Below are 25939 nucleotides of genomic sequence, written 5' to 3'. Positions count from 1 at the left end.
CTGCTTGGTTTGGCACTGTTCTCTCATGTTCGAGTGAGGACCCATGAGGTGTGGTTTCTTGACTATAGAAGGATGGGCAGGGGAGACCTCAGGGGAAAGGCCATGTGGGTGAAACCTGGCAGAAGCAGAAGAGAGACCTTCTTTTCTTGATTGTAGGTTTAGGGTCCAGGGTAGCAAGCTGATTGATCAGAGAACTGTCTTCTTAGGTTGTGGGCCTGCGCCCTTGATGGCTGTTCTCCAGTGCTTCCCAAATTTAGGGTCATCCCAGAATCTGGAGGCCTGATGCTTTTGTACCCAATAAGACAAGGTTGTGATTGTGAATATATGGCAGAGAGTGATCTCATCCACCCCTCCCCCCTGTCCTGGCTTTCACTGTCCTGAAGGATTTTCTCATCACATTCCACCAGGAATGGGAATCACTAGCTCTGGGAGTTGCAATTCTCTGGTGATCATGTGGCCCACAGGGAATAGCCCTTGCTAGGTCTTAGGAGATGTAGTGTCATAGCTTATGAGAGCTTGTGTCCTCATCAGGAAAGTCAGGATAGTTCCTCATGCTTGCCTCAGAGGAATATTAAAATTAAGTAAAATCATAGGTCCAGTATGGTTTTTACCAAACAAAAGTGCTTCTCGTTATAAAGGTTTACAGTAATTACACTTAAAGTGTATATAAAGATGAGATTACCGGTCAGTTATTCCTTTCATGGTTTTAGCACTGATCAATTTAAAGTATAATGATCTGTCTCTTATGGTTTTTATTTCACTAGAGCCAGCTGTCTGAGAAAGGATCAAATTTGGTTCAAACAGGGTCAGGGAGTTCGCCTTCATTTCCTGGTTCAGGAAGGACTGTATCTGAAATATATCAAACTGACTTTTAAAAAAGAATCTCTTAAGTCCTCTGCAGAACATGATGTTGTCATCTTTCTTGACCACCCAGTCCTCTTGTTTCTTAGTTGTCATTATTGGAAAGTTATTCCTAATGTCTAAATTAAATCTCTGGTGTTGTAGTCTGATCTTTTTTTCCCTAGTCTTTTTTTGTTCTTTTCCGTTTTTTAAAAAATTTATTTTAATTTATTTTTAATGTTTTTTTTTTAAATGTTTATTTATTTGGGGGTGGAGGGGCAGAGAGAGGGAGATACAGAATCTGAAATAGGCTCCAGGCTCTGAGTAATCGACACAGAGCCCGATGAGGGGCTTGAACTCACAAACCACGAGACCATGACGTGAGCCAAAGTTGGATGCTTAATGAACTGAGCCAACATGTTCTTTTCTGTTTTTTTTTTTTTTAATCAAGATAAGTGTAGTCTTTAATCCCCATCACCTGTTTCACCCATTTCCACCCCCCCCCCCCCACTGCCCCTCTGGTAACCATCAGTATGTTCTCTATAGCTAAGAGTCTGATTCTTGGTTTGTCTTTTTCTTTCCTTTGCTTGTTTGTTTTGTTTCCTAAATTGTACACAGGAGTGAAATCATATGGTATTTGTCTTTCTCTGAGTTATTTCACTTAACATTATACTTTCTAGCTCCATCCATGGTGTTGCAAATGGCAAGATTTCATTCTTTTTTATAGCTGAATAATATTCCACTATATATATACACCATCTCTTCTTTATTCATTCGTCAGTGGACACTTGGACTGCTGCTATAGTTAGGCTATTGTAAATAATGTTGCAATAAACATAGGGATGCATGTAACCTTTGAATTAGTATTTTTCTGTTTTTTTAGGTAAATACCCAGTAGTGTTATCACTGGACCACGTGGGACTTATATTTCTAACTTTTTGAGGAAATTCCATACTGTTTTCCACAGTGGCTGTACCAGTTTTCATTCCCACCAATAGTGCAAGAGGGTTCCCTTTTCTCCACATCCTTGCCTGTGGTTTCTTGTGTTGTTGATTTTAGCCATTCTGACGGGTGTGAGGTGATATCTTATTGTAGTTTTTAAAAAAATTAAAGAAAAAAAATTGTTTTTAAGAGAAAGAGAGAGACAGAGTGTGAGTGGGGGAGGGGTAGAGAGAGAGGGAGAAACAGAATCTGAAGCAGGCTCCTGAGCTATCACCATAGAGCCTGATGAGAGGCTTGAACTCGTGAACTGCTAGATCATGACCTGAGCTGAAGTCAGCCGCTTAACAGACTGAGTCACCCAGGCACCCCTCATTGTGGTTTTGATTGACATTTCCCTGATGATGAGTGAGGTTGAGCGTCTTTTCATATGTCTGTATGCCCATCTGTATGTCTTCTTTGGAGAAATGTCTGTTCATGTCTTCTGCCCATTTAAAAAAATTTTTTTAACATTTATTTATTCTTGAGAGACTGAGAGAGAGTGTGAGAGAGAGAGAGGGAGACACAGAATCCGAAGCAGGCTCCAAGCTCCGAGCTGTCAGCACAGAGCCGACAAGGGGCTTAAACCCACGAACCACGAGAACATGACTTGAGCTGAAGTCAGCTGCTTAACTGAGACACCCAGGTGCCCCTGCCCATTTTTAAATTGGATTATTTGTTTTTTGGTGTTGAGTTGTGTAAGTTCTTTATATATTTTAGATACTAATCCTTTATTGGATATATCATTTACAAATATCTTCTCCATTCCATAGCTTGCCTTTTAGTTTTATTATTTCCTTCACTGCAGAAACTTTTTATTTTGATGTAGTCCCAATAATTTATTTTTGCTTTTATTTCTCTTGTCTTAGGAGACATATCTAGAAAACTGTTGCTATGCCCAATGTCAGAGAAGTTACTGCCTTTGCTCTCTTCAAGGATTTTTATGGTTTCAAGTCTCATATTTAGGTCTTTAATTCATTTTGAGTTTATTTTTGTGTAGGGTGAAAGAAAGTGGTCCAGTTTCATTCTTTTGCATTGTAGCTGTCCAGTTTTCCTAACACCATTTGTTGAAGAGATTTTTTTCCCATGTATATTCATTCCTCCTTTGTTGAAGATTAATTGCCCGTATAATTGCGGGTTTATTTCTGGGGCTTCTATTCTCTTTTATTGATATGTGTCTATTTTTGTGTCAGTACCATGCTATTTTGATTACTGCATCTTTGTAATATAACTTAAAAGTCTGGAATTGTGATGCTTCCAGCTTTTCTTTTTCCAGATTGCTTTGGCTAGTTGGAGTCTTTTGTGGTTCCATACACATTTTAGGATTGTTCTATTTCTGTGAAAAATGCTGTTGGCATTTTGATAGGCATTGCATTAAATGTGTAGATTGCTTGGGGTAGTATAGACATTTTAATAATATTCATTCTTCCAATACATTAGCATGGAATATCTTTCCACTTTGTGTCATTTTGAATTTCTTTCATCAGTGTTTTATAGTTTTCAGAGTACAAGTCTTTTGCCTCTTTGGTTAAGTTTATTCCTAGATATTTTTGGTGCCATTGTAAATGGGATTTTCTTAATTTCTCTTTCTGCTGCTTCATTATGAGTATATAGGAATGCAACAGATTTCTGTACATTGATTTTATGTCCTGCGACTTTACTGAGCTATCAATTCTAGTTTTTTTGGTGGAGTCTTTAGGGTTCTTTCTGTATAGTATCATGTCATCTACAAATAATGAGAACTTTACTTCTTCCTTACCAATTTGGATGCCTTTTATTTCTTTATGTTGTCTAATTGCTGTGGCTAGGACTTCTGATATTATGTTGAATATCAGTGGTAAGAGTGGATATTTTTATCTTGTTCTAGACCTTAAGGGAAAAGCTCTCAGTTTTATCACCATTAGGTTGATATTCCTGAAGGTTTTTCATATGAGGCCTTTATTATGTTGAGGTATGTTCCCTCTAGACCTGTTTTGCTGAGGGTTTTTTATCATGAATGGATGTTATCCTTTGTGACCTGCTTTTTCTGCATCTGTCAAATCATATGATTTTTATCCTTTCTTAATGATGTGACATATCATGTTGGTGGTTTTGTGAATATTGAAACAACCTTGCATGTTGGGAATAAATCCCACTTGATCATGGTGTGTGATTTTTTAAAATATAGTTTTGGATTCAGTTTGCTAATAATTTGAGGATTTTTACATCTATATTTGTGAGAGATGTTTGCATGTATTTTTCTTTTTTCATGGTGTCTTTATCTGATTTTGGTATTAGGGTGATAATAGACTTCTTGGAATGAATTTGGAAGTTTTCCTTTGTCTTCTTTTTTTTTTGGAATAGTTCGAGAATAGGTATTACATCTTCTTTAAATGGTTGGTAGAATTCACCCATGAAGCCATCTGTTCCTGGAATTTTGTTTTTTTGGGAGTTTTTTGATTACTGATTCAATTTCATTGCTGGTAATTTGTTCAAATTTTGCATTTCTTCCTGCTTTAGTTTTGGTACATTATGTGTTTCTAGGAATTTATCCATTTCTTCTAAGTTGTCCAATTTCTTGGCATATAGGTTTTCATAATATTATGTTATAATTTTTGTATTTCTGTGGTGTTGGCTGTTATTTCTCCTCTTTCATTAGTGATTTTGTTTACTTGGGTCCTCTCTCTTTTTTTGATGAGTCTGGTTAGAAGTTTATCCATTTTGTTGATCTTTTCCAAGAATGAGCTCTTGGGTTTCATTGATCTGTTGTATTTTTTTTTTTTTTTTTTTTAGTTTCTATTTCATTTATTTCTCCTCTGATCTTTATTATTTCTTTCCTTCTGCTGTTTCTAGGTTTTGTTGTTCCTGTTCTAGCTCCTTTAGGTGTAAGGTTAGGTTGTTTATTTGTGATTTTTCTTGCTTCTTGAGGTAGACCTGTACTGCTGTAAACTTCCCTCTTTTGAACCACTTCTGCTGCATCCCAGAGGTTTTGGACTGTTGTGTCTTCATTTTCATTTGTTTCTATTTACTTTTGCATTTATTCTTGATTTCTTGGTTAACTCATTCATTATTTAGTAGCATGTTGTTTAATGTACATGTTTTTGTAGTCCTTCCAGATTTTTTCTTGTGGTTTATTTCTAGTTTCTTAGCATTGTGATCAGAAAAGATGCATGGTATGACTTTGATCATTTTGAATTTGTTGAGACTTGTTTTGTGGCCTAATATGTGATGTGTTCTGGAGAATGTTCTGTATGAACTTGAAAAGAATGCATATTCTGCTGTTTTCAGAAGAAATGTTCTCAATGTGTCTGTTAAATTTATCTGGTCCAGTGTGTCGTTCAAGGCCACTGTTTTTTTTGTTGCTGTTCTGTTTGGATGATCTGTCCATCAGTGTAAGTGGGGTGTTAAAGTCCCCTATTATTATTGTATTACTATTGATTATTTCCCTTTATGTTTGTTATTAACTGTTTTATGTATTTGGGTGCTTTCATGTGGGGTGCATAAATATTATAATTGTTGTATCTTCTTGTTAGATTCTCCCCTTTTTATTATATAGTGTCTTTCTTTGTCTCATATTACAGTTTTTGTTTTAAAATCTGGTTTTTCCAGTATAAGTATTTCTACCCAAGCTTTCTTTTCACTTCCATTTGTATAATAAATGATTTTCAATCTGCAGGTGTCTTTTGGTCTGAAATGAGTCTCTTGTAGGTAGCATATAGATGGGTCTTTTTTTTTTTTATCTACTCTGTCACTATATGTCTTTTGATTGGAGCCTTTAGTCTATTTACATTCAATGTAATTATTGAAGATATGTACTTGTGGCCATTTTGTTACTTGTTTTTTGGTTGTTTCTATAGATTTACTCTGATCCTCCTTCTCTTGCTTTTTTCATGGTTTGTTGACTTTCTTTAGTGATATACTTAGATTCCTTTCTCTTTATTCTTTGCTTACCTATTACTGGTTTTTGATTTGTGGTTACCAGTAGGTTTGTATATAACATCTTCTGCATATAGCAGTCTATATTAAACTGATTCTTGCTTAAGTTTGAAATCTTTCTAACTCTTCCCCACTGCCATGTTTTAGGTATATGTCATGTTTTACATTCTTTTTTTTTTTTTTTTTTAATGAATCCCTTGACTGATTTTTACAGAAATACATATTTCACTGCTTTTGTGTTTTTTACTTTTCATACTCTCACTTATGGTCTTCCTTTTCCACTCAAAGAGCCCCCTTTAATATTTATCATAGGGCTGGTTTAGTGGTCATGAACTCCTTTAGTTTTTGTTTGTCTGAGAAACTCTTTATCTCTCTTTCTATTCTGAATGATAGCCTTGCTGGATAGACTATTCTTGGCTGCAAATTTTTCCCTTCCAGCACTTTGAATAGATCATACCACTCCCTTCTGACTTACAAGGTATCTGCTGAAAAATCTGCTTATAGCCTTATGGGGTTTTCCTTATATGTAACTGTCTTCTTTTGTCTTGTTGCTTATATTTTTTTCTTTATAACTACCTTTTATCATTTAATTACTATTTGTTTGGGTGTGGACCTCTTTGGATTGAATATTTTGGGGGATCTCTGTGTTTCCTGGATCTGGATATCTGTTTCCTTCTCCAGGTTAGGGAAATTTTCACCTGTTATTTTATTTGTTTATTTATTTATTTATTTATTTATTTATATTTATCTTTTTATGAAATTTATTGTCAAATTGGTTTCCATACAACACCCAGTGCTCATCCCAAAAGGTGCCCTCCTCAATACCCATCACCCACCCTTCCCTCCCTCCCACCCCCCATCAACCCTCAGTTTGTTCTCAGTTTTTAAGAGTCTCTTATGCTTTGGCTCTCTCCCACTCTAACCTCTTTTTTTTTTTTTTTTTTTTTTCCTTCCCCTCCCCCATGGGTTTCTGTTAAGTTTCTCAGGATCCACATAAGAGTGAAAACATATGGTATCTGTCTTTCTCATTGTATGGCTTATTTCACTTAGCACCACACTCTCCAGTTCCATCCATGTTGCTACAAAGTGCCATATTTCGTTCTTTCTCATTGCCACGTAGTACTCCATTGTGTATATAAACCACAATTTCTTTATCCATTCATCAGTGGATGGACATTTAGGCTCTTTCCATAATTTGGCTATTGTTGAGAGTGCTGCTATAAACATTGGGGTACAAGTGCCCCTATGCATCAGTACTCCTGTATCCCTTGGGTAAATTCCTAGCAGTGCTATTGCTGGGTCATAGGGTAGGTCTATTTTTAATTTTCTGAGGAACCTCCACACTGCTTTCCAGAGTGGCTGCACCAATTTGCATTCCCACCAACAGTGCAAGAGGGTTCCCGTTTCTCCACATCCTCGCCAGCGTCTATAGTCTCCTGATTTGTTCATTTTGGCCACTCTGACTGGCGTGAGGTGATATCTGAGTGTGGTTTTGATTTGTATTTCCCTGATGAGGAGTGACGTTGAGCGTCTTTTCATATGCCTGTTGGCCATCCGGATGTCTTCTTTAGAGAAGTGTCTATTCATGTTTTCTTCCTATTTCTTCACTGGATTATTTGTTTTTCGGGTGTGGAGTTTGGTGAGCTCTTTATAGATTTTGGATACTAGCCCTTTGTCTGATATGTCATTTGCAAATATCTTTTCCCATTCCGTTGGTTGCCTTTTAGTTTTGTTGGTTGTTTCCTTTGCTGTGCAGAAGCTTTTTATCTTCATAAGGTCCCAGTAATTCATTTTTGCTTTTCACCTGTTATTTTAAAAAAATTTTTCTGCCCTTTTTCTGAGATCCCTCTAATCTAAATGTTATTATGCTTGATGGAGTCTCTGAGTTCTCTGAGACTATTCTCATTTTGCATAACTTTCTTCTGCTATGCTCAACTAGGTTACTTTCCATTGCTCTGTCTTCCAGGTCATTAATTTGTTCCTCTTCTTCATCTAGTATGCTATTTATTCTCTCAAGTGTATTTTTAATTTCATTTATTATGTTCTGGATCTCTGATTGGTTCTTTTTTTTTTTATCTCTGTGTTAAGGGTCTCACTGATGTTGTGTACTTTTTTCTCAAGTCCAGTGAGTATATTCATGATCATTACTTTAAATTCTCTATCAGTCATATTACTTATATCTGTTTCCCCTAAGTCTTTTGCTGTGGTTTGGTCCTGTTCATTCATGTGGGACATGTTTCTCTGTCTCTTCCTTTTGTCTAACTCTCTGTGCCTGTTACTGTGTGTTAGAGAAGTCAGCTACCTCTTGCTCTTAATAGTAGCTGTATGAAGAAGAGGTCCTGTAGAACTCTGCAGTGCAGTGTCCCCTGTTCCTCAGGGCCTGGAATTTCAGGGAATGTCTCCTATGTGTGTTGCATTTGCTCTGCTGTTAAGTCTTGGCCTCTTTTTACTTCAGTCCAGTTGTCTGCAGAGGCTCTCTTTGCCTACTGTGGGCAATGTTTGGTCCCCAGCAGGGTGGTGGGGGGTGGGGTGCGTTTTAACATGTGTGGTGAAATGCTTGTGAAATGAGATCTGCCTTGTCGATGGAACTGAGGTCCCTCAAAATGTGTAGGTTGGGAGATATTCTGTGCTGTTCTTCTGGGGAAGGAGGCCTGGAGCTACGGGACCAATGGGAGTGGGACTGGGAAGAGTGGATCTGCTGAAGTGAAGTAGGTGGGAGACTTGGTGCAAACAAATTAGGTAATGAGTATTGACCCATGCTGGTTCCTACAGGTGGCCGTTGTTTATGCTGTTGTATTGAGGAGGGAAATGGTGCCTGCCAGCTCTTTTGCTTCTGGAGGGGTCTCTCTGTTTTCTCTGTCTCTCCAGGCCATGCTCTGAGATGAGTAAATCACTCTCTCTCTTCTGCCCTGGCATTTTTCACACTGCTGGTTCTATGCTGTATCTGCACAGGTTGTTTGCTGTACTATCTTTTTAGGGACTCAGCTTCCTAATGCCCTCTGGGCTGTGCCAGACCTGAGTTGGCTGATTTTTAAAATTCCAGGCTTTAAGTCCTGCTGGTTGTAAGAACTCATGAAATTCAGCTCCTCTTGCTTTCAAAGGCAAATGTTATGGGGATTTGTCCTCCCCATTCTTAGGCTCTCTGGTGTGAAAGTCTGGTTTTTGCCCTTCTCTGCACTACCAGCTCTCTCCCTACCTGGATAGCCATGGTCTGTTTCACTCTCAAACCATGTTTTACCCTTCCTGCATGCCCTGATGTGGCCTCTTCTCTACCTTTAGTTGTGGAGTTTGTTCTGTTAGGCTTTGGATCATTTTCTGGTTATTTATACTAACGTGAGTGTTATCTATTTGTATCCATAGGATGAGGTGAGCTTAGAGTCCTCCTACCCTGCCGTCTTCCCAGCTGAGCAATCCTGGTATTTTTCTTTTGGAAAAGAAATTGACATCTCCCCATGTTAGGGCATTGGACTTTCAAACTTTTATTAATTTAATTTTCTTCTTCTAAGTCTTTCTTGTACCTCCATAATTTTTTATTCTTTTCTCATGACTCTATTTTCTTATCTGACATTCTTTTGATGTTCCCTTACTCCCTCAATTGAATGATGAGAATCTCCCCGTTTCTATTATGGTGAGGTCCAGGACTGATCCTGAGATTACAGGGATTTCTGATGGGGATGAGGATGGAGGAAGAACCCCTGGTTCTGTAGTTAACCATTAGTTGAGTGGTGGGGGGCCACTTCCTCCCCCCTTAGAAGAGATGTATATTGGAAATACAGGCATCTGAAAGTTCAAGGCTCAGAGCCAGCTATATTCCTAGCCATTATACCCATATCTGGGTGGATACCATTTCCATTGGGGATTATCAAAAGAGGGCTACTTACCCAGTCCCAAATGCAAATGACCTGGGTATCATGGAGCAGTTGCTCATCCCTGAGGTGGACACACAAAGGAGTCATTTTGTTATAAGGATCTAGAAATGTCTCCCTAAGGGCCCTGAGCCCTGCTCACATCCTTAGTTTGGAGTATAGCCAAAGAAGGAGAGGTTGGAACTTATGGGGAAACTAAAGAGAGGCAGATGCAGATTATGGCACCAGCCATCCTGGTTGCTTGCACCAGACATATGGTCATTTGCAAAGCAGAGCAAATCATGGCCACCATGATTCTGTGTTTAAGCAGTGCTGGGCGTTAGGAATTAGCCAAATGTCTCAGTCCCTGGGCACTGCCACTAGAGCAGGTCCTTGATTTCTCACTTCTTATCTACTTTTTTTTGTATGGAAAATGGATACAATGAGACTTTAATTCTCCTCATCCTATTCTGAGTCTCTCCTCCCTACCCCCACCCCCTCCTGCTCTCCCTCACCTTTTAGGAAAACTAACAACAGCAGCAGTTACATCCTAGGTCATCAGGTGGGTATTCCCAGAGTCCTGCAGTGACCTCTTTGAAAATCAGCCTTTCTTGGATAAAGGAGAGTATCCTTTAAGCTGAGGTAAACTTGGCACTTTTGACCTGTTGACCCTTAGGGAATTGGCAGCCAAGAACTTTCCTCTATATCTCATGATGGATTCTGCCTGGCCCTATTTCCTTATCATTCTGGAATGGAGGTGATTGACCAGGCTTGGGGAAAGATCAGAGCAATTCTTTCTGGACTTGTTATATTTAAAGATTCTCAAGAAGTTTCGGACTGTTAATGAGCTCTGTTTTGGGGAGGGTCTAGAAAAGCATAGAGTAGTTTTAATTTTCAGAAAGTCCCCTAGGCTAGTCAGAATCTCCTTTTGATTTGCTCCTCCCTGTGATTACTCCACCCATATTTGAAGTGATGGGACTTGTAAACCCCTGAAATAAATCTTACTTCATTCTGACGTTGGAGGATATTTCACTGGGCCCAGTTATTTATATCCTTGATACTCAAAGTCTGGTTCACGAGTCAGCAGTTTTGGCATCATGTGGTACTCTCTTAGAAATACAGAATCTCAAGCCCACGTTAGACCTACTGAATAAGAATCTGCTTTTTAACAAGGTATACAGGTGATTTGTATACATGCAAAAGTTTGAAAAGCCCTGATTTATAAATTTCTTCTTGGATGGGTGAAGGATGGAACTCCAGATATGGCTTTTATGCTATAATTCTAGGCTTCTGGGTGTTTTGAATATTTTCCTGTAACACTAAAATTTTCTTCTGGGCATAGGACTGTAGTTTAGAACTAAAATTTGACCACCATGAATAAGCATTCTGTTCTGATGTCCCCACTATTTAAGCCCTATGCCAGCCCTAGTAAGCCCATACAGCAGACTTCTATGCTTGCTGCCCCTCCTCTGCTGAAAAGAGGTAGGTCTCACTGAGGGTTGAGAGTATCCTCAGGTCCTCAGCAGTCATCCCACGGGAGAAAAGGATCCCTCTGTGCCCATCTCGGTAATTGGGCTGGACAGAGGAGAGACTAGCAGTGCTCCTGCAAGTTCAAGGAAAGTCCATGTTCACTTGGCTGAAGGGGGAAAAGAAAGGAGGATCTCGACTCCAGCTCTTACCCAAAGGAAAGATGAGACTTTGGGTTGAACTCCCTCTTGTTCCCTCCCACCACTCTTGGCTTATCCAAACCTTGAAATACTGCTTTTTTACCTCGAATCCGAGCATCTTCCTGCAGCTGAAAGATAATGAGAATTCAGAGAGAGTCAGAGACTTAGAGGCCATCCATCTCCTCTGAAACTTCAGTGTACCAGCTGTACACTTACTTGGTCAACTGTAGGAATGTCTATGTGGAAAATAGGGGCTTTTAGGGATTGGAATTAAATTCTGAGTTTCCTGAAAGCAGAATTTTGTGTTGTTTTTATATCCCTCACGCCAAACCACTTAACATAATGCCCTGCATACAGCATATGCTCAATAAATGTTTGTTGAATGATGAATAAATAAATAGGACAAGATGTGGCCTCTTTAGGGGTGGGAGACATACAATTCATTACTCTCTTTTACTTTTTTATGTTTTTTTTGCTCTCCCTTTTCTGGCCCCCTTTTCCCCTCCTCTCTGCATCTCCAGTGGTTCTCTGAGGAGAACTATTAAATATCTATGAAGGACCTTAAAAAAAAATCCTTTTTACCCACCCTAGAGTGAACAGCTGCTGCTGATACACTTTGGGACCCCTGAGCAAACAGGGGCCTGGTAGATCATCTTTCTACCTAACGATGCTCTAAGCATCGTTTAGAACCTAAGGTTTGCCTAATCAAAAAGAAAGTACATTCTAATTCTACCTCTCTGCTATCTTTTGTTTGACATTCTTCTCTCAGTATTTAAGTATACAAATTTTTCTTAATAAGTCTGTAAGTAAGGAGTATGTTTGCCTGTATCAGCCTGGGGGAATTTATGAAGACAGGGATTTATCTGGTGGATCCCATGAAGAAGCGCTAGAAGAGAGCTTCAGCATAGAGGACATCAGAGGGGACTTTTAACTTAATATATAAGCCTTTTGAGGATGGAAATCAACACACACAAGTCTCACTTATAGATAGGCTTCTCCTCTTACTAATTCAAGTGTTATCTGGAGGAGACTCAGGCCTAAGGGGACTAAAGTTCTGGGGAGGGTAGAGGCACCCTGACCCTAAGGCAAAACTTGGGTGAAAATATCAAGTTTCTTATCTCTACCTGGTGCTGCCTTTTACTTGCAGCCAGGTGGAGGCAAAGACTGCTCTAATTTTCCCTAGAGTAAGTCCTGGACATAGCAGCAGGATACAATGACATAGCTTCCTGGGACCGTAGAAGGGGCTCAGTTCTAAGGCGAAGATAGTGATTTAGAAGAGGTTTATTTTCAGTGCTTTCTCAATCAATTTATACATGACTTCTTGCCAACTAGAAAGAGAGCTACTGTTTCTGAGACCCCTGGAAGCTCATATTATACTTAGATGCTAATTTTAATGAAACTGTGTCTTTATTCAGAGGAACAAAAGTTAAGAATCTGTGTAGAAGTTTCCCATTTGCTTTGGTTTTATAATATTAGTACCTGTCCTAAGTTATGTGTTTACCTATGTAAATAGTCTACTGATAGGTAATTGTGTAGACAGTGCCTATTGTTGTCCACTGTAACAGACAGAAAAAAAAAGGCGGGACAGCAGGCTTGGTAGGACCCAGATATATCACCACCTTGAGCAAGCTGGGGACAGTGCATGTTTGAGTATATTTTTAAAATGTTTGATCAGTATTTGTATAGAAAAAGACTGAAATCTATGTGGAGGAAGAGCAGAGGAGGAGGAATGTTTCTGTTTAGCAGAGACATTTAGCTCTGACCTCTAATTTGCACTTCCCTACAGTGAATAGACATACTTGTCTAATAAGGAATTTACCACATCACTTGGGGACTCTTCCTAACTCAGTCACTTATCAGTGTTTCATATAATTACACAGAGTATTCTTGCTCAGAGAAGTTCTGGTAGATACAATTTTCTCTATTGTCATATTTCCACGAGGGGATTGTTAGGCATCTTCTTCCCTTAGCTTCCTGAATTGACAAGCCAGTGCTGCTCTTTAAAGGGAGAATTCACTAGATAAAGGACTGAAACTTAAACTTTGATCAGAGTCAACATCACAGTAGGGTATGGAAAACATGGGAGCAAGGGAAAAGTGACGTGGCCAGGGAATTTAGAAAATTGAAATTTAATCTCACCTCTTTTTGTATATCCCTAAAAGCCATTAGTACCTGAAAGAAGACACAAAACTTGTGAAAAAATTAATGTTATAGACTTTATTACAAAGGGATTATATATATAGAATCTTCCAGCTATTAGGCTGTAGGGTGTGAATGCCAAGAGACCATGGCCTCCTAGCTTTAGCAATAGATCCCATTGACTTCTCTACATATATCTGGGCCACCATTTCTCCATATGGTAAATGGGTGAAATGCAGGAAGTTATTTAAAGAGGGCTGAGTTGTGAGAGGAATATAAGTGAAACCTATTATACTTTGTTTAATTGGTCCTTGTTCTGAAGCTAAGCATAGCTATTAAAGTCAACACATATTTGTATTGGAGGACAACACCAAATATTGGTGAGGATACAGAGCAGTCAGAACTCTCCTACATTGTTGGAAGGAGTGTAGAATTGTATATTCGCTTTGGAAAAAGCTTTGGCAGTTCTTGTAAAACTGACTATGTACCTACCCTCACACCTAGCCATGGATGGATAGAATGACTGTTAGAAATCTGAGTTGCATCATTTTGGGAGAAGGATGAAGACTTTGAGATAGATAGTTATGTCTTGTTTGGTAGAAATATAGAGTTGTTTTTGTTGAAATTCAGGAGTTTCAACAGGTGTGTGCAGGTGCATATGGAAGCTGGATGGTCAGCGGGGTAGACTATGCCAGTTACCAGCTTACTACCTTTGTTCACTCTTTGTTTTATCATATCCTTTTTTATGTCATAGGTATCCAATTATGTATTGGTTCTCAACAGGATGGTTTTCTGAGGCTTTCATAAGCAACTCACTCTTCTAATACAATAATTATAAGAACATTAGTTATTCTATCCATTTTAAATTAAGAAGATTACTTTCTTCTGTAAAACTTACAGGAAGAGTCATTGTAAATCACAGAGAATAAAAAAGTTGATCACATTACTCATTTCATATAATATTGTTCATTGGGAGCTTGCAGGAGAGTCTAGCGAGACTTCTCATTTTTTGATAAAAAATCCAGAGTCATTAATTTAATTGTCTTTTCCTGCTTGGCTCAGTATGGGAAACATATAAGTTCAAAGTGATCAATTGTCCTCTAATTCCCATCTCTATCTAACAGTTTAAATGTATATGCAACTAGAATGTCAAGATTTGGAAGCTGAAGTAGTTGATATTTTTGGGAAGTCCTGAGAAACTCCAGATAGCGTCTGTGTTCTTGAATTCACAACAGCTTGCTCTGGCTGCCTTGTGGGAATACTTAGCTTCTGCACTGATAGGCCATTGAAATATAAAGTGAAACCTGGCATTTTCATGTTTGAGAATTGGCCACCTTGTTGTTTTCATATAGCTGGGAAACCAAGGACATTTCGTGAAAATGGAAAAGGCATCAGTTTTTATAGAATTAAAAGAAGCTACTTTCAAATTCATTAAATTCATGTCTATTGTAAAGCAGTTTCAGAAAGCAAGACTTAATAATGTAGATTCTGAGACTAACCACTCATCGCATTGCTTCATTAGAAGACTGAAGGCAACAAATTCAGATTGGTGACCTAATGGGCCTATTTTTGTTTTCAACTCATAGTTGTCAAATTCCAAAACACACTCTTAATTGGATTCAACAATTTCATTATTATAGAACATTTGATTTAACAAAGGAAGACATGTTTTGACTGGATTTCTTTAAATCAACTTAAATGGTTTTCCTGACCATTCTTTTCCTAACCACAAAAATGGCAATTCATGTTCCTATCCAAAGTACAGACTTCTATTCATTTACTTCTCAACACTTTAGAAGTCATCAACAAAAAGCGGGTCTGAATCTCTCAAATCTAATAAAGAACAGGAAAGCTTCAGCATGGTTTTCTACTATTAGCCATTATTCCCGTTTAAACTACTGTCAATAAATTTGGGAATGTGTAGGACAGTTTGGAGCATTAAAACATTTTTATTAGCAGCCTCTGATCCCACAGGATGAATCTGGCATTTGTGCTTCTCCAAAATCTTTATTAAAATACTCTAAAGAAATTCACAACAGCTAGAAATGCATTAGTAATAACGCAATTTCCTATTATAAATAATGCAGAGGAGAATCGCATCCCAAATATTGAAATTGTATCTGAATGACAATCTAATTTTAATGTCTTTTAATGTCTTGATATAGACCTGCCAGCCATAGCCAATGGGAAAAAATAATCCTCCTCTGTGCTAATGACAAAACCCCAATCATGTTCCAGACAAGACCTTTAGAAGCAATGGGATCACTTGGCATGTTACTCTCTGAAACTCACTAGCAATTATAGGAAACTTAGTATTTTTTTAATGGACTTAATTTGGCATTCAAATGGATAAAACTAAATACTTCTATTCTTCAGGTTGATTCATTTATTTTTTGAGACGTTTATTTTGGAGCTAACTTTTTTTTTTTTGTCTTTGAATATATTTTTATATATTTTTTTCTTTTTTCTTTTTTTATTTTTTAATATATGAAATTTACTGTCAAATTGGTTTCCATACAACACCCAGTGCTCATCCCAAAAGGTGCCCTCCTCAATACCCATCACCCACCCTGCCCTCCCTCCCACCCCCCATCAACCCTCAGTTTGTTCTCGGTTTTTAAGAGTCTCTTATGCTTTGGCTCTCTCCCACTCTAACCTCTTTTTTTTTTTTTTCCTTCCCCTCCCCCATGGGTTTCTGTTACGTTTCTCAGGATCCACATAAGAGTGAAACCATATGGTATCTGTCTTTCTCTGTATGGCTTATTTCACTTAGCATCACACTCTCCAGTTATTTTGGAGCTAACTTATTCTGGAGGGGCCAAATCTTTCAGAAAACATTTTATGATATAGGAATCAAGGGCCACAGTCAAGTAGTTATTGGACAAGTTGAGTAGCTCCAAAGATAAAATAACTTTCTTTTGGATCATAAATGGAGTTAAGATCTTTAATTTTCCTAACAAAATGGTAACTTTGCCTTCTTCTCATCCGAGATTTAAAGTATATGGCTTTCTCAATACTTCCCCTAAGGTTCTTGCTCGTGGATGAGATTTAAATTATTCATTTTGCAGTCATTAAAAGGCTGGGATTATCTAATGGACAGGTGGATCTCTAGAAGAGTGCTGAAGTGCACAAACATGAGGAGTCTCTGAGGATTTAGGACTGGATGGGTAATAGAACAAGATGGAAGAGAGCATGGGAATCCTTCACTATCAATCAGTAATTACTCAAGGGGAAAGAAAGAAGTTTGCTCCTTTCTTAAGTCTTCTGTCCCTTCTCCTGCCTCTCACAATGCTGTCGAAGATGACCCCTTTGTACTTACTTGGTCCCAGAGGGCTTCAGTTATTGTTAGCTGTATTTCCTGTTGAAATAAGAGACATATCTTGGGAATATTACCCTAATCCTCCCGGAATCAGAAGACACACCCTGAAACTGATATAATACAAGATATTTTTTTGGAATTGAGATGGACACTTGAAGTCACCCTATTTTTTCAGACATCCCAAAGTCTCCTTCAGCCCTACTGAGTCATTTTCAGGCCATATCTCCTGTGTCATCTCTTGATCTATCTGGTGGGTGACAGGTATAAATAGTCTCATATTTTTCCCTTATGAACATCCACATAGCCTCTGGAGTTATCTAGTGTAGTAGTAGCATTGAAGGTATTACCTAGTCTTGGTAGACAGTGATCCACCAGCTGGTCAAGAGCACTCTGAACTATAATGCCCAAGTCCTCCAAGATACGGTCCTTACTAGGCAGCATTCCTGTCTCCTAGCTACAGTCCCTTCTCCATTTTCCCCAGGAATGAGAAACCCGAAAGGAACCAGTCTATTTGGAAGTCTTACCTACCTTTGGTTGCATGATGTCATCAGTGGATTTTCTGGAAAGAATAATATAAATCTGATGAGGCACTGGGTAGGTGATGTCAGCAAGAGGGCAGAAAAGGAGATTCCAGTCCTCATACCCACCACAGAAACATCAATTTTGACAACCACCATGAATGGGAAAACCTCTGTGGGAAACCAGGAGTCTAGTGGAGAGATTCCAGCACCTTGCAGGAGCAAAATATCCATAAGTAGATGCATTAAAGAGGTTAAGAAAAACAGTTTCACTTTACCTATGTCACCCTTCCCCAAGGGCAGCATAACTCAGTGTCAAAAGAAACACTCTTAGCCTGTGATTTCTCCCATGGGGAAAAGTGAGAGTGAAATGAGCAGTCTGATTCCCCAGCCTTGTGAGACGTTGCATAAGAGGCCAATTTCTGCTTCACCTCACCCAGGTCACTGAGGTTATTGGCACAGCTAAATAGTTTGAGGGAATCTGGGAACAAAGAAAAGGAGTGGACACTCACAGAGGCCACCACATGGATCTCAGAAACCAGCTGCAGATCCTACTAGCTGGTTTGTAGGCTCTACCAAGAGGACCACGCATGAACTCTATGGGACTCCTTATCTGCAGGTCCCCCTACCCCTGGAATTGGCTGACAAATGCCCACAGTACTCTGCACACACCCCAAGATGGTGCACATAGGCCTTTGCAGATGGCAAGTGCAAGCATTTTACAGTATGTAGATGTCAGCAGCTGGCTCAATAATGTAGGAATGAGAGAAGACATACAATCTTGGAATGCACCAGGGCACCATCCTGGGGAAAATAAATAGGAGGCTCTCAGTACCCAGACTAGCTTTATGGGAAGAGAAGACAAAATCCTAAACCTTCCACAAGAGGGAACAAGAAGGTAAGGGTAGTGCATCCATAAAAAAGGCCTGAGAGACACCCCCCACCCCCATTTTTAGCTGGGCTATTGGTGAAGGTCTTTCACTCTTGAAACCAGTCAGTAAAGATTGGCAGTGGGGACTGCTTCTTCAAATGCCAAGACAGCAATGGAAGAACTCAAGGAACATGAAGAATCAAGGAAGAGTGTTACTAAAAGAACAAAGCTCCAGTGGCAGGCACCAAAGAAATGGAAACATAGGAATTGTCTGAAAACTATTCAAAATAATCATATTAAAGAAGCTCAGTGAGCTACAAGAGATCACAGACAATTAGTGGAAATCAGGAAAGCAATACATAAACAAAAGGAAAAGTTCAACAAAGAGGTAAAAACCATAAAAAAAAAAAAAAAAAAGAACCACTTTCTGGAGCTGAAGAATACAATGACTGCACTGAAGAATTCTATGGAGAACTTCAACAGCAGACTCAAGCAGGGGAACAAAAAGAAAAAAGAATGCAAAAGAGGGAAGAAACCTTGTGTAACTTATGGGATACCATCAAACGACGCAATGACATTTTGAGAGAAGGAACGGAAAGAGAAAGGGGGCAGAAAGCTTATTTAACAATAATGCCAGAAAAATCCCCAAATTTAGGAAGGGAAATAAACATCCTGATTCAGGATACTCAAAAATCTCAGAAAGGCTGAACATTGAAAGATCTTCACTGAGACATTATAATTAAATTGTCTAAAGTCAAATACAAAGAGAATTTGGAAAGCAGCAAGAAAAAGTGAATTGCCACATACAAAGGAACTTCCAGAAGACTATTAGCAGACTTTGTGGCAGACACCTTGCAGGCCAAAGGTAGTAGGATGAAATACCCAAAGTATTTTTTTTTTAAGTTTCTTTATTTATTTTGAGAGAGAGCAAGGGAGGGGCAGAGAGAGAGGGAGAGAGAGAATCCCAAGTAGGCCCTGCACTGTCAGCACAGAGCCTGAAGTGGGGCTCTATCTCACAAACCATGAGATCACAACCTGAGTTGAGATCAAGAGACAGATGCTTAACCAATTGAGCCACCCAGGCATCCCACACCAAAGTATCAAAAGAAAAAAACTGCTAACCAAGAATACTTTACCTGGCAAAGCTATCCTTCAGAAATAAATGAGAGACAAAGACTTTCCCAGACAAACAGAAGCTAAGCAAGTTCATCACCACTAGACTTGGTGTACAATAAATGCTAGGGGCACCTGGGTGGCTCAGTCGGTTAAGCATCCGACTTTGGCTCAGGTCATGATTTCACAGTTTGCGGGTTCAAACCCCATGTTGGGCTCTGTGCTGACAGTTCAGAGCCTAGAGCCTGCTTGGGATTCTGTGTCTCTTTCTCTCTCTGCCCCTCCCCGACTTGTGCTCTGTCTCTCAAAAATAAATAAATGTAAAAACAAAAATTTAAAAAAATAAATGCTAAAGAGAGTTCTTCAAATTGAAATGAGAGGATGTTAAACAGTAGAATGAAAACATGAAAGTGTCAATCTTGCTGGAAAAGGTAAGTATATAGTCTAATTCAGAATACTTCAATACTGTAATGTTGGTGCTTAAATCATTTTTAATGCTAATATAAACCTTAAAACCCGAGAGTATTAAGAATAACTCTAGATACAATAATTTGTTAATGGATGCACATTATGAAAAGATGTGAGTATTGGGGTGCCTGGCTGGCTCAGTCAGTAGAGCATGCGGCTCTTGGTCTTCAGGTTGTGAGTTCGAGCCCCACGTGGGATGCACAGATTACTTAAAACAAAATCTTAAAAAAAAAAGATGTAAATATCAACAATAATATAAAACATAGGGGAGGGGTAAAATGTAGTTTTTGTATGCAATCAAATTTATCAGCTTGAAATGGACTTATACTATATAAGATGTTTTATGTAAACCTCCTTGTAACCACAAAGAAGAAATCTCTAGTACATACACAAAAGATAAAGAGAAAGGAATCAAAGTATATCACTAGAAAAATTCAACAATTCATTCCCAGTCATTTCCTAGTTTTGTTAACGTAGTAATGGGGATTGTACACCTAGTTTATTTTCTTATTAATATATAAGAGCCATTTTTGTAAAGTTTTTAAATGACATTTTATTGAAATTCCAAACTTTGATTTTCTTTCACAATTCATCGTTCTTACAGAATATATGGAAGCAGAAAGGGCCTTTGGTTATTTGACAGTGAATATTAGTCCTATTAGTTTTAGGTTTGTTTACTTATGGGTCATTTTAGGCAACTTCTTTTTATTGAACATTTTTCACGGAATTTGTTGACAGGTTTAGTAAAATGTTTTTTTGTTGTTGTTGTTATGTATTGTAGGTGATTGTACTTGCCATTATACTTATTGATTAGGCTAAAATGAACTTCTTCTAAAAATGAACATTCTTGTCTCCACTGAATGAATTACATTTTGTCTCTGTGTATGTGTGTGTGTGTATTCATATATATTCCTGTTATAAATGTTACAATTTTATTTGCAATTTTTGAAAATATAATCCTAACTAAACAGCTTATTTTGTTCTAAAAGAAAGATTCAACAAATCACAAAGATAGCAAGAGGAGAGAAGCAATGGAATTACAATATGTTCAGGATACAACAAAATGGCAATAGTAAATAATTATTGCTATGTAATGATCATTGGATAAGCACAAATTGATTAAATTATTTAATAAACAATGGCTAAATAAATTAAAATAAACAATATCCATCTATCTATCTACCTATCTATCTAAAGAGAGAGAGATAGAGGGAAAGAGAAAGAGAAAGGAGGGCAACAAGGGAGGAAGAGGAGAGAGAAAAGATGCAGTCATGGTAGAATTTTAGCAATTTATTCTTGGAAGTTGGGGCTGAAGAAGATTGAGCCTCCATGAACCAGGCACTGAGGTGGGTGCTTTGATCCACATTTTTTATCCTCAAACAGGGCTGCTGTGTGGGGGAAGCATTTTACTTTACAGCAAACTGAAGCTCTGTCATGCTAAGTAATAGTAATAAAAAAAGCTAATTCCCACTCAGTCAGTTTGAATATATTCTTTGTTATGACTTCTCTAAGAGAGCATATATTATGTCCTCCTTGTTTTTTTAATTAATTAATTAATTTATTTATTTTTGAGACAGAGAGCATGAACGGGGGAGGGTCAGAGAGAGGGAGACACAGAATCTGAAACAGGCTCCAGGCTCTGAGCTGTCAGCACAGAGCCTGACGCGGGGCTCGAACTCACAGACCGCGAGATCATGACCTGAGCCAAAGTCGGCCGCTTAACCGACTGAGCCACCCAGGCACCCCATGTCCTCCTTGTTTTATACTGAGTTATTGAAAGCCTAATTACACTGCAGTAGGAAGAATTTGGAGTTTGGAGAAAGAAGAGTTTGTCTGAATTCCAGCTTCATTGTGTTCTAGTTCTTAGACTTTTGTCAAGTCTCTTTGTATAAATTTATTTCCGCATGTAAAAAAAGTAGGAGAAATGATCTTTACCTTACTGAGTTTGGGGTTAGATTATATAAAAGCCTTTGTAACTGTAAAGTTCATTTTAAATATTGTTATCACTATTTTTCAGTGTCTTGCTTGCTTCTACCGTCAGAACACCTGTCAGCAGACATCTCTGGTGTGGTTTTTATGCTTTCTTATATAGAACTCGCAGAGACTCCAATATCTACTCACTATTTCTCCTCATAGTCCTGCAGCTGTCTTCAAGAGACTTTATACTCTTGGAACAGATTTTCATCTTCCTACAAGTTTCAGGCTTCTCAATTCCTCACTGGCTCTCAGACTTGAGGTCCAGTTGACCATTCTGAGCACTTTAGAGATAGGTAACTTGGAAACCTTGAAGACACTTTCTCTTTCTTCCTGACTTCCTACCAACTCTTAAGTCAAAACATCTGCATACTTCAAAAGCTCAAGCCAAGTCCTAATTCCTTTCTGAAGCTTTCTTGACCCATAAGTTCATAGCAAGCCTCCTTTCTTCTGACTTTATGGATAACATTGCCTGGGTCTCATACTCAGTTTCATACAGCAGATTCTGGCCCTCCTCTCCACCCTAGTCCAAGGGAAGCATGGTTTTGGATGGCTGGCCTTGATTTAAACTGTAGATCACATAAGGACTTCTTAACAAACGTTTACCCTGGGATAAATGTCCCTACGTTGTATACTCAACTAACTCCTAGAGGGATTTCAGATTGAAGCTAACCCTCTAAATTGAAATGACAAAGGTCTACTAATGTCTCTAACATTGAGGAGGTGGAGAAGAGAGGATACATGAAAGTCCCCCTCCCCCCCAACTTCCTCTGTCAGGAAGTAAGTGTATCAGAAGGGGGATGGTAGACAGGTGACCCTAGTTTTTCTCCCACGCAGCATATCTAATCTAAAGACTTTTGACGATCATCATTACCCCCATTTACCTATTCTGCTGTATGGAGGTCCTTTGTTCTTGATCTTGGAAAGTATGCTGTGCCATTTGTCCTTGAACAGAAACCAGAGACTCTGGAGCTGAAGTTGGAGATAGCTCTAGGCCCTGGGGAGGCACAAATGATAGGGGGAGAGGGCAGGTGTATAGTGAGAAGAGAAGCACTTACCCACAAGGACAGAGGTCTCAGTAGTACACGAAGCATTTGTGTTTTGAATGTGCGTGTGTGTGTGTGTGAGTGTGTGTGTGTGCACGTGCACATAGGTGTAAAGAAAGATAAGGGTGAGAGGAAGGAAGTGTAGCCCCAGGTAAGTCTTTTTCAGTAAGTAAGAACAGAAAGTTCCAGTAAGAAGGTAGGTGAAAAAAAAAAAAAGAACCTGAGTAAAAAATAATAGCTGGCTGAGATTGGGGCTAAGAAGCTGGCTAGAGTCCCCTTGAGGTGAAGATGGACTTTAAAGCAAGGATAGGAAGTAGTGTGTAATGAACTGAAGATAGGAAAATTCCCTATCCCATTCTACCCCACAGTCAGAATCTTCATGGTCATCTAAGGGTAACACTGCAGGCTGGAAGTCTGGCAGCCCCAGCCTTCAAGTGCTTTGTGGAGGAAGAGGGAAACCTCATAGTTGATAGTGTCAAAAACACATGGGGTTGAAAGGCCAAAGCAGTGACCTAGACAGGAGTTCAACCCTCCTCTGAAAAGTTGCCTCCCCTTTTCCTGCTCTTATCCTCCCCTCCTCCAAACCCCAGTCAGAACTAGGTCATTTATGCCCAGAAAGTTACCCAGCTCCGCTGCCCAAGTCATACTTTGTCCCACCCCTTTCCCCCTAGAATTTCTCCTCTTTGAACCCCATTTCACAACAATCCCATCTCATCTGCTCCCCATCTACCTTGCCCTTTTCAACTCTCTGTGACTTCAGCTGTGACATCATAGATCTGAGACAATTGGCTCTCCCCCGCCCCCTGCCTCAGCCCGGGTTCCATTCAATCTAAATGATAATGATGAAAGAATGAGAAAATATAAAATTTTAATTTCTACGATTTTTGGCTGCTTCATTGCCTTCCACCCATTGCATTAAACATCCAGTGCTTCTTTTGGGGCGCCTGGGTGGCGCAGTCGGTTAAGTGTCCGACTTCAGCCAGGTCACGATCTCGCGGTCCGTGAGTTCGAGCCCCGCGTCAGGCTCTGGGCTGATGGCTCGGAGCCTGGAGCCTGTTTCCGATTCTGTGTCTCCCTCTCTCTCTGCCCCTCCCCCGTTCATGCTCTGTCTCTCTCTGTCCCAAAAATAAATTAAAAAAAAAAAAAAAAAACATCCAGTGCTTCTGAGAGACAGCAGGAAGGAGCTTAGCAGAATCCACCTTTAACTTTGAATTGCAAAACAGGGTCTGAAAAATTTGGCTTTCAATTTCTTTTTTTTTCTTTTTTTAATTTAAATTTTTTAAAAATTTACATCCAAACTAGTGAGCATATAGTGCAACAGTGATTTCAGCAGTAGATTCCTTAATACCCCTTACCCATTTAGCCCATCCTCCCTCCCACAACCCCTCCAGTAACCCTCTGTTAGTTCTCCATATTTAAGAGTCTCTTATGTTTTGTCCCCCTCTCTATTTTTTATCTCTATTTTTATATTATTTTTGCTTCCCTTCCCTTATGTTCATCTGTTCTGTGTCTTAAAGTCCTCATATGAGTAAAGTTATATGATATTTATCTTTTTCTGACTAATTTTGCTTAACATAATACCCTCTAGTTCCATCACATAGTTTCAAATGGCAAGATTTCATTCTTTTTGATTGCCAAGTAATACTCCACTGCATATATATACCACATCTTCTTTATCCATTCATCCATTGATGGACATTTGGGCTCTTTCCATACTTTGGCTATTATTGATAGTGCTGTTATAAACAGTGGGGTGCATGTGTCCCTTCGAATTGGCATATCTGTATCCCTTGGATAAATACCTAGTCGTGCAATTGCTGGGTCGTAGGGTAGTTCTCTTTTTAGTTTTTTGAGGAACCTCCATACTGTTTTCCAGAGTGGCTGCACCAGCTTGCATTCTTACCAGCAATGCAAAAGAGATCCTCTTTCTCCGCATCCTTGCTAGCATCTGTTGTTGCCTGAGTTGTTAATGTTAGCCATTCTGACAGGTGTGAGGTGGTATCTCATTGTGGTTTTGATTTGTATTTCCCTGATGATGAGTGATGTTGAGCTTTTTTTCATGTGTCGGTTGGCCATCTGGATGTCTTCTTTGGAGAAGTGTCTATTCATGTCTTTTGCCCATTTCGTCACTGGATTATTTGTTTTTTGGATGTTGAGTTTGATAAGTTCTTTATAGACTTTGGATACTAACCCTTTATCTGATATGTCGTTTGCAAATATCTTCTCCCATTCTGTCAGTTGCCTTTTAGTTTTGCTGATTGTTTCCTTCGCTGTGCGGAAGCTTCTTATTTTGATGAGGTCCCAATAGTTCGTTTTTGCTTTTGTTTAGCTTGCCTCTGGAGACGTGTTGAGTAAGAAGTTGCTGAGGCCAAGATCAAAGAGGTTTTTGCCTGCTTTCTCCTTGAGGATTTTGATGGCTTCCTGTCTTACATTTAGGTCTTTCATCCATTTTGAGTTAATTTTTGTGTATGGTGTAAGAAAGTGGTCCAGTTTCATTCTTTTTCATGTTGCTGTCCAGTTTTTCATCCATCTGATGTGATTTGTGATACATTTGGGTGTAAGGCTGCCATCTTGCTCTACGTTTTCTATTTGTCCTAGCTATTCTTTGTTCCTTTGTTCCTCTTTTTCTGTGTCTTTGTGAATTGAGTATTTTTATGATTTTCTTTTATCCCCTTTTTTGGATTATTAGCTGTAGCTCTTTTTGTTTTAGTTTAAGGGCTGCTTTATGATTTATAGTTTATATCTTTAACATATTAGGGACTACCCTCAAGTGACATTATGTCACTTTATGTGTAGTATAAGAATCTTATAACAATATACTTTCATTTATCCCCTGATGCTTTTATACTATTGTTGTCTTTTGTTATAACCCCCCAAATACATTATTTTTTTTGCTTTAAATAGTCAATTATTGTTAAAGGAGATTTAAAAAGAATAAACAGTCTTTTATAATTACTCATGTAAATATCCTTTCTGATATCTTAATTTCTTTATGTGGATCCAGATTTCCATATGGTATCATTTCCTTCTCACCAAAGGAATTTTCTTTAAATTTCTTGTGGTACAGATCTCCTGGTAATGATATTTTTAAACTTTTGGACATTTGTTAATTTTTCTAGTTTAACAAGTATTTCAAAAGTGGAAATTATTTGGATGATTTGGAATTTGGATGATTTGGATGATTTGGGGACTGTATGCCCCCCCAGATTAACTCCTTGGGCAGTAAAGAGTTAACTCCACTGGCCT

The 25939-nt window shown here is 38.7% G+C and overlaps 1 protein-coding gene across 1 annotated transcript; it reads right to left on the bottom strand.

Annotated features, from left to right (window-relative positions):
• Window positions 1-25: 25 nt before the first annotated feature.
• Window positions 26-23444, bottom strand: CB4H12orf54 (chromosome B4 C12orf54 homolog). The gene is made up of 8 exons (XM_078449904.2): window positions 23424-23444; window positions 22532-22644; window positions 17232-17262; window positions 16704-16742; window positions 13385-13417; window positions 11349-11373; window positions 9615-9663; window positions 26-285 (listed from the first exon to the last, which is right to left on the bottom strand). Exons 2-8 carry the CDS (start codon window positions 22585-22587, stop codon window positions 159-161), a joined length of 360 nt encoding a protein of 119 aa, XP_078306030.1. The 5' UTR covers window positions 22588-22644; window positions 23424-23444; the 3' UTR covers window positions 26-158.
• Window positions 23445-25939: the final 2495 nt, after the last annotated feature.

This window comes from Panthera onca, chromosome B4 (assembly GCF_046562875.1).
Source record: "Panthera onca isolate mPanOnc1 chromosome B4, mPanOnc1 haplotype 2, whole genome shotgun sequence".
Lineage (NCBI taxonomy): Eukaryota > Metazoa > Chordata > Mammalia > Carnivora > Felidae > Panthera > Panthera onca.
The sequence above is the reverse complement of the archived record's forward strand: the minus strand, read 5'-3'. Positions and strand labels throughout refer to the sequence as shown.

Coding starts and splice junctions, on each gene's coding strand:
- CB4H12orf54 (XM_078449904.2), bottom strand. CDS start 22,587: ATGGCACAGCATACTTTCCAAGATCAAGAACAAAGGACCTCCATACAG. Junction 17,263..22,531: donor ACCTCCATACAGCAGAATAG/GTAAATGGGGGT, acceptor TATTCTTTCCAG/AAAATCCACTGATGACATCA. Junction 9,664..11,348: donor GGAAGATGCTCGGATTCGAG/GTAAAAAAGCAG, acceptor TGTCCACCTCAG/GGATGAGCAACTGCTCCATG.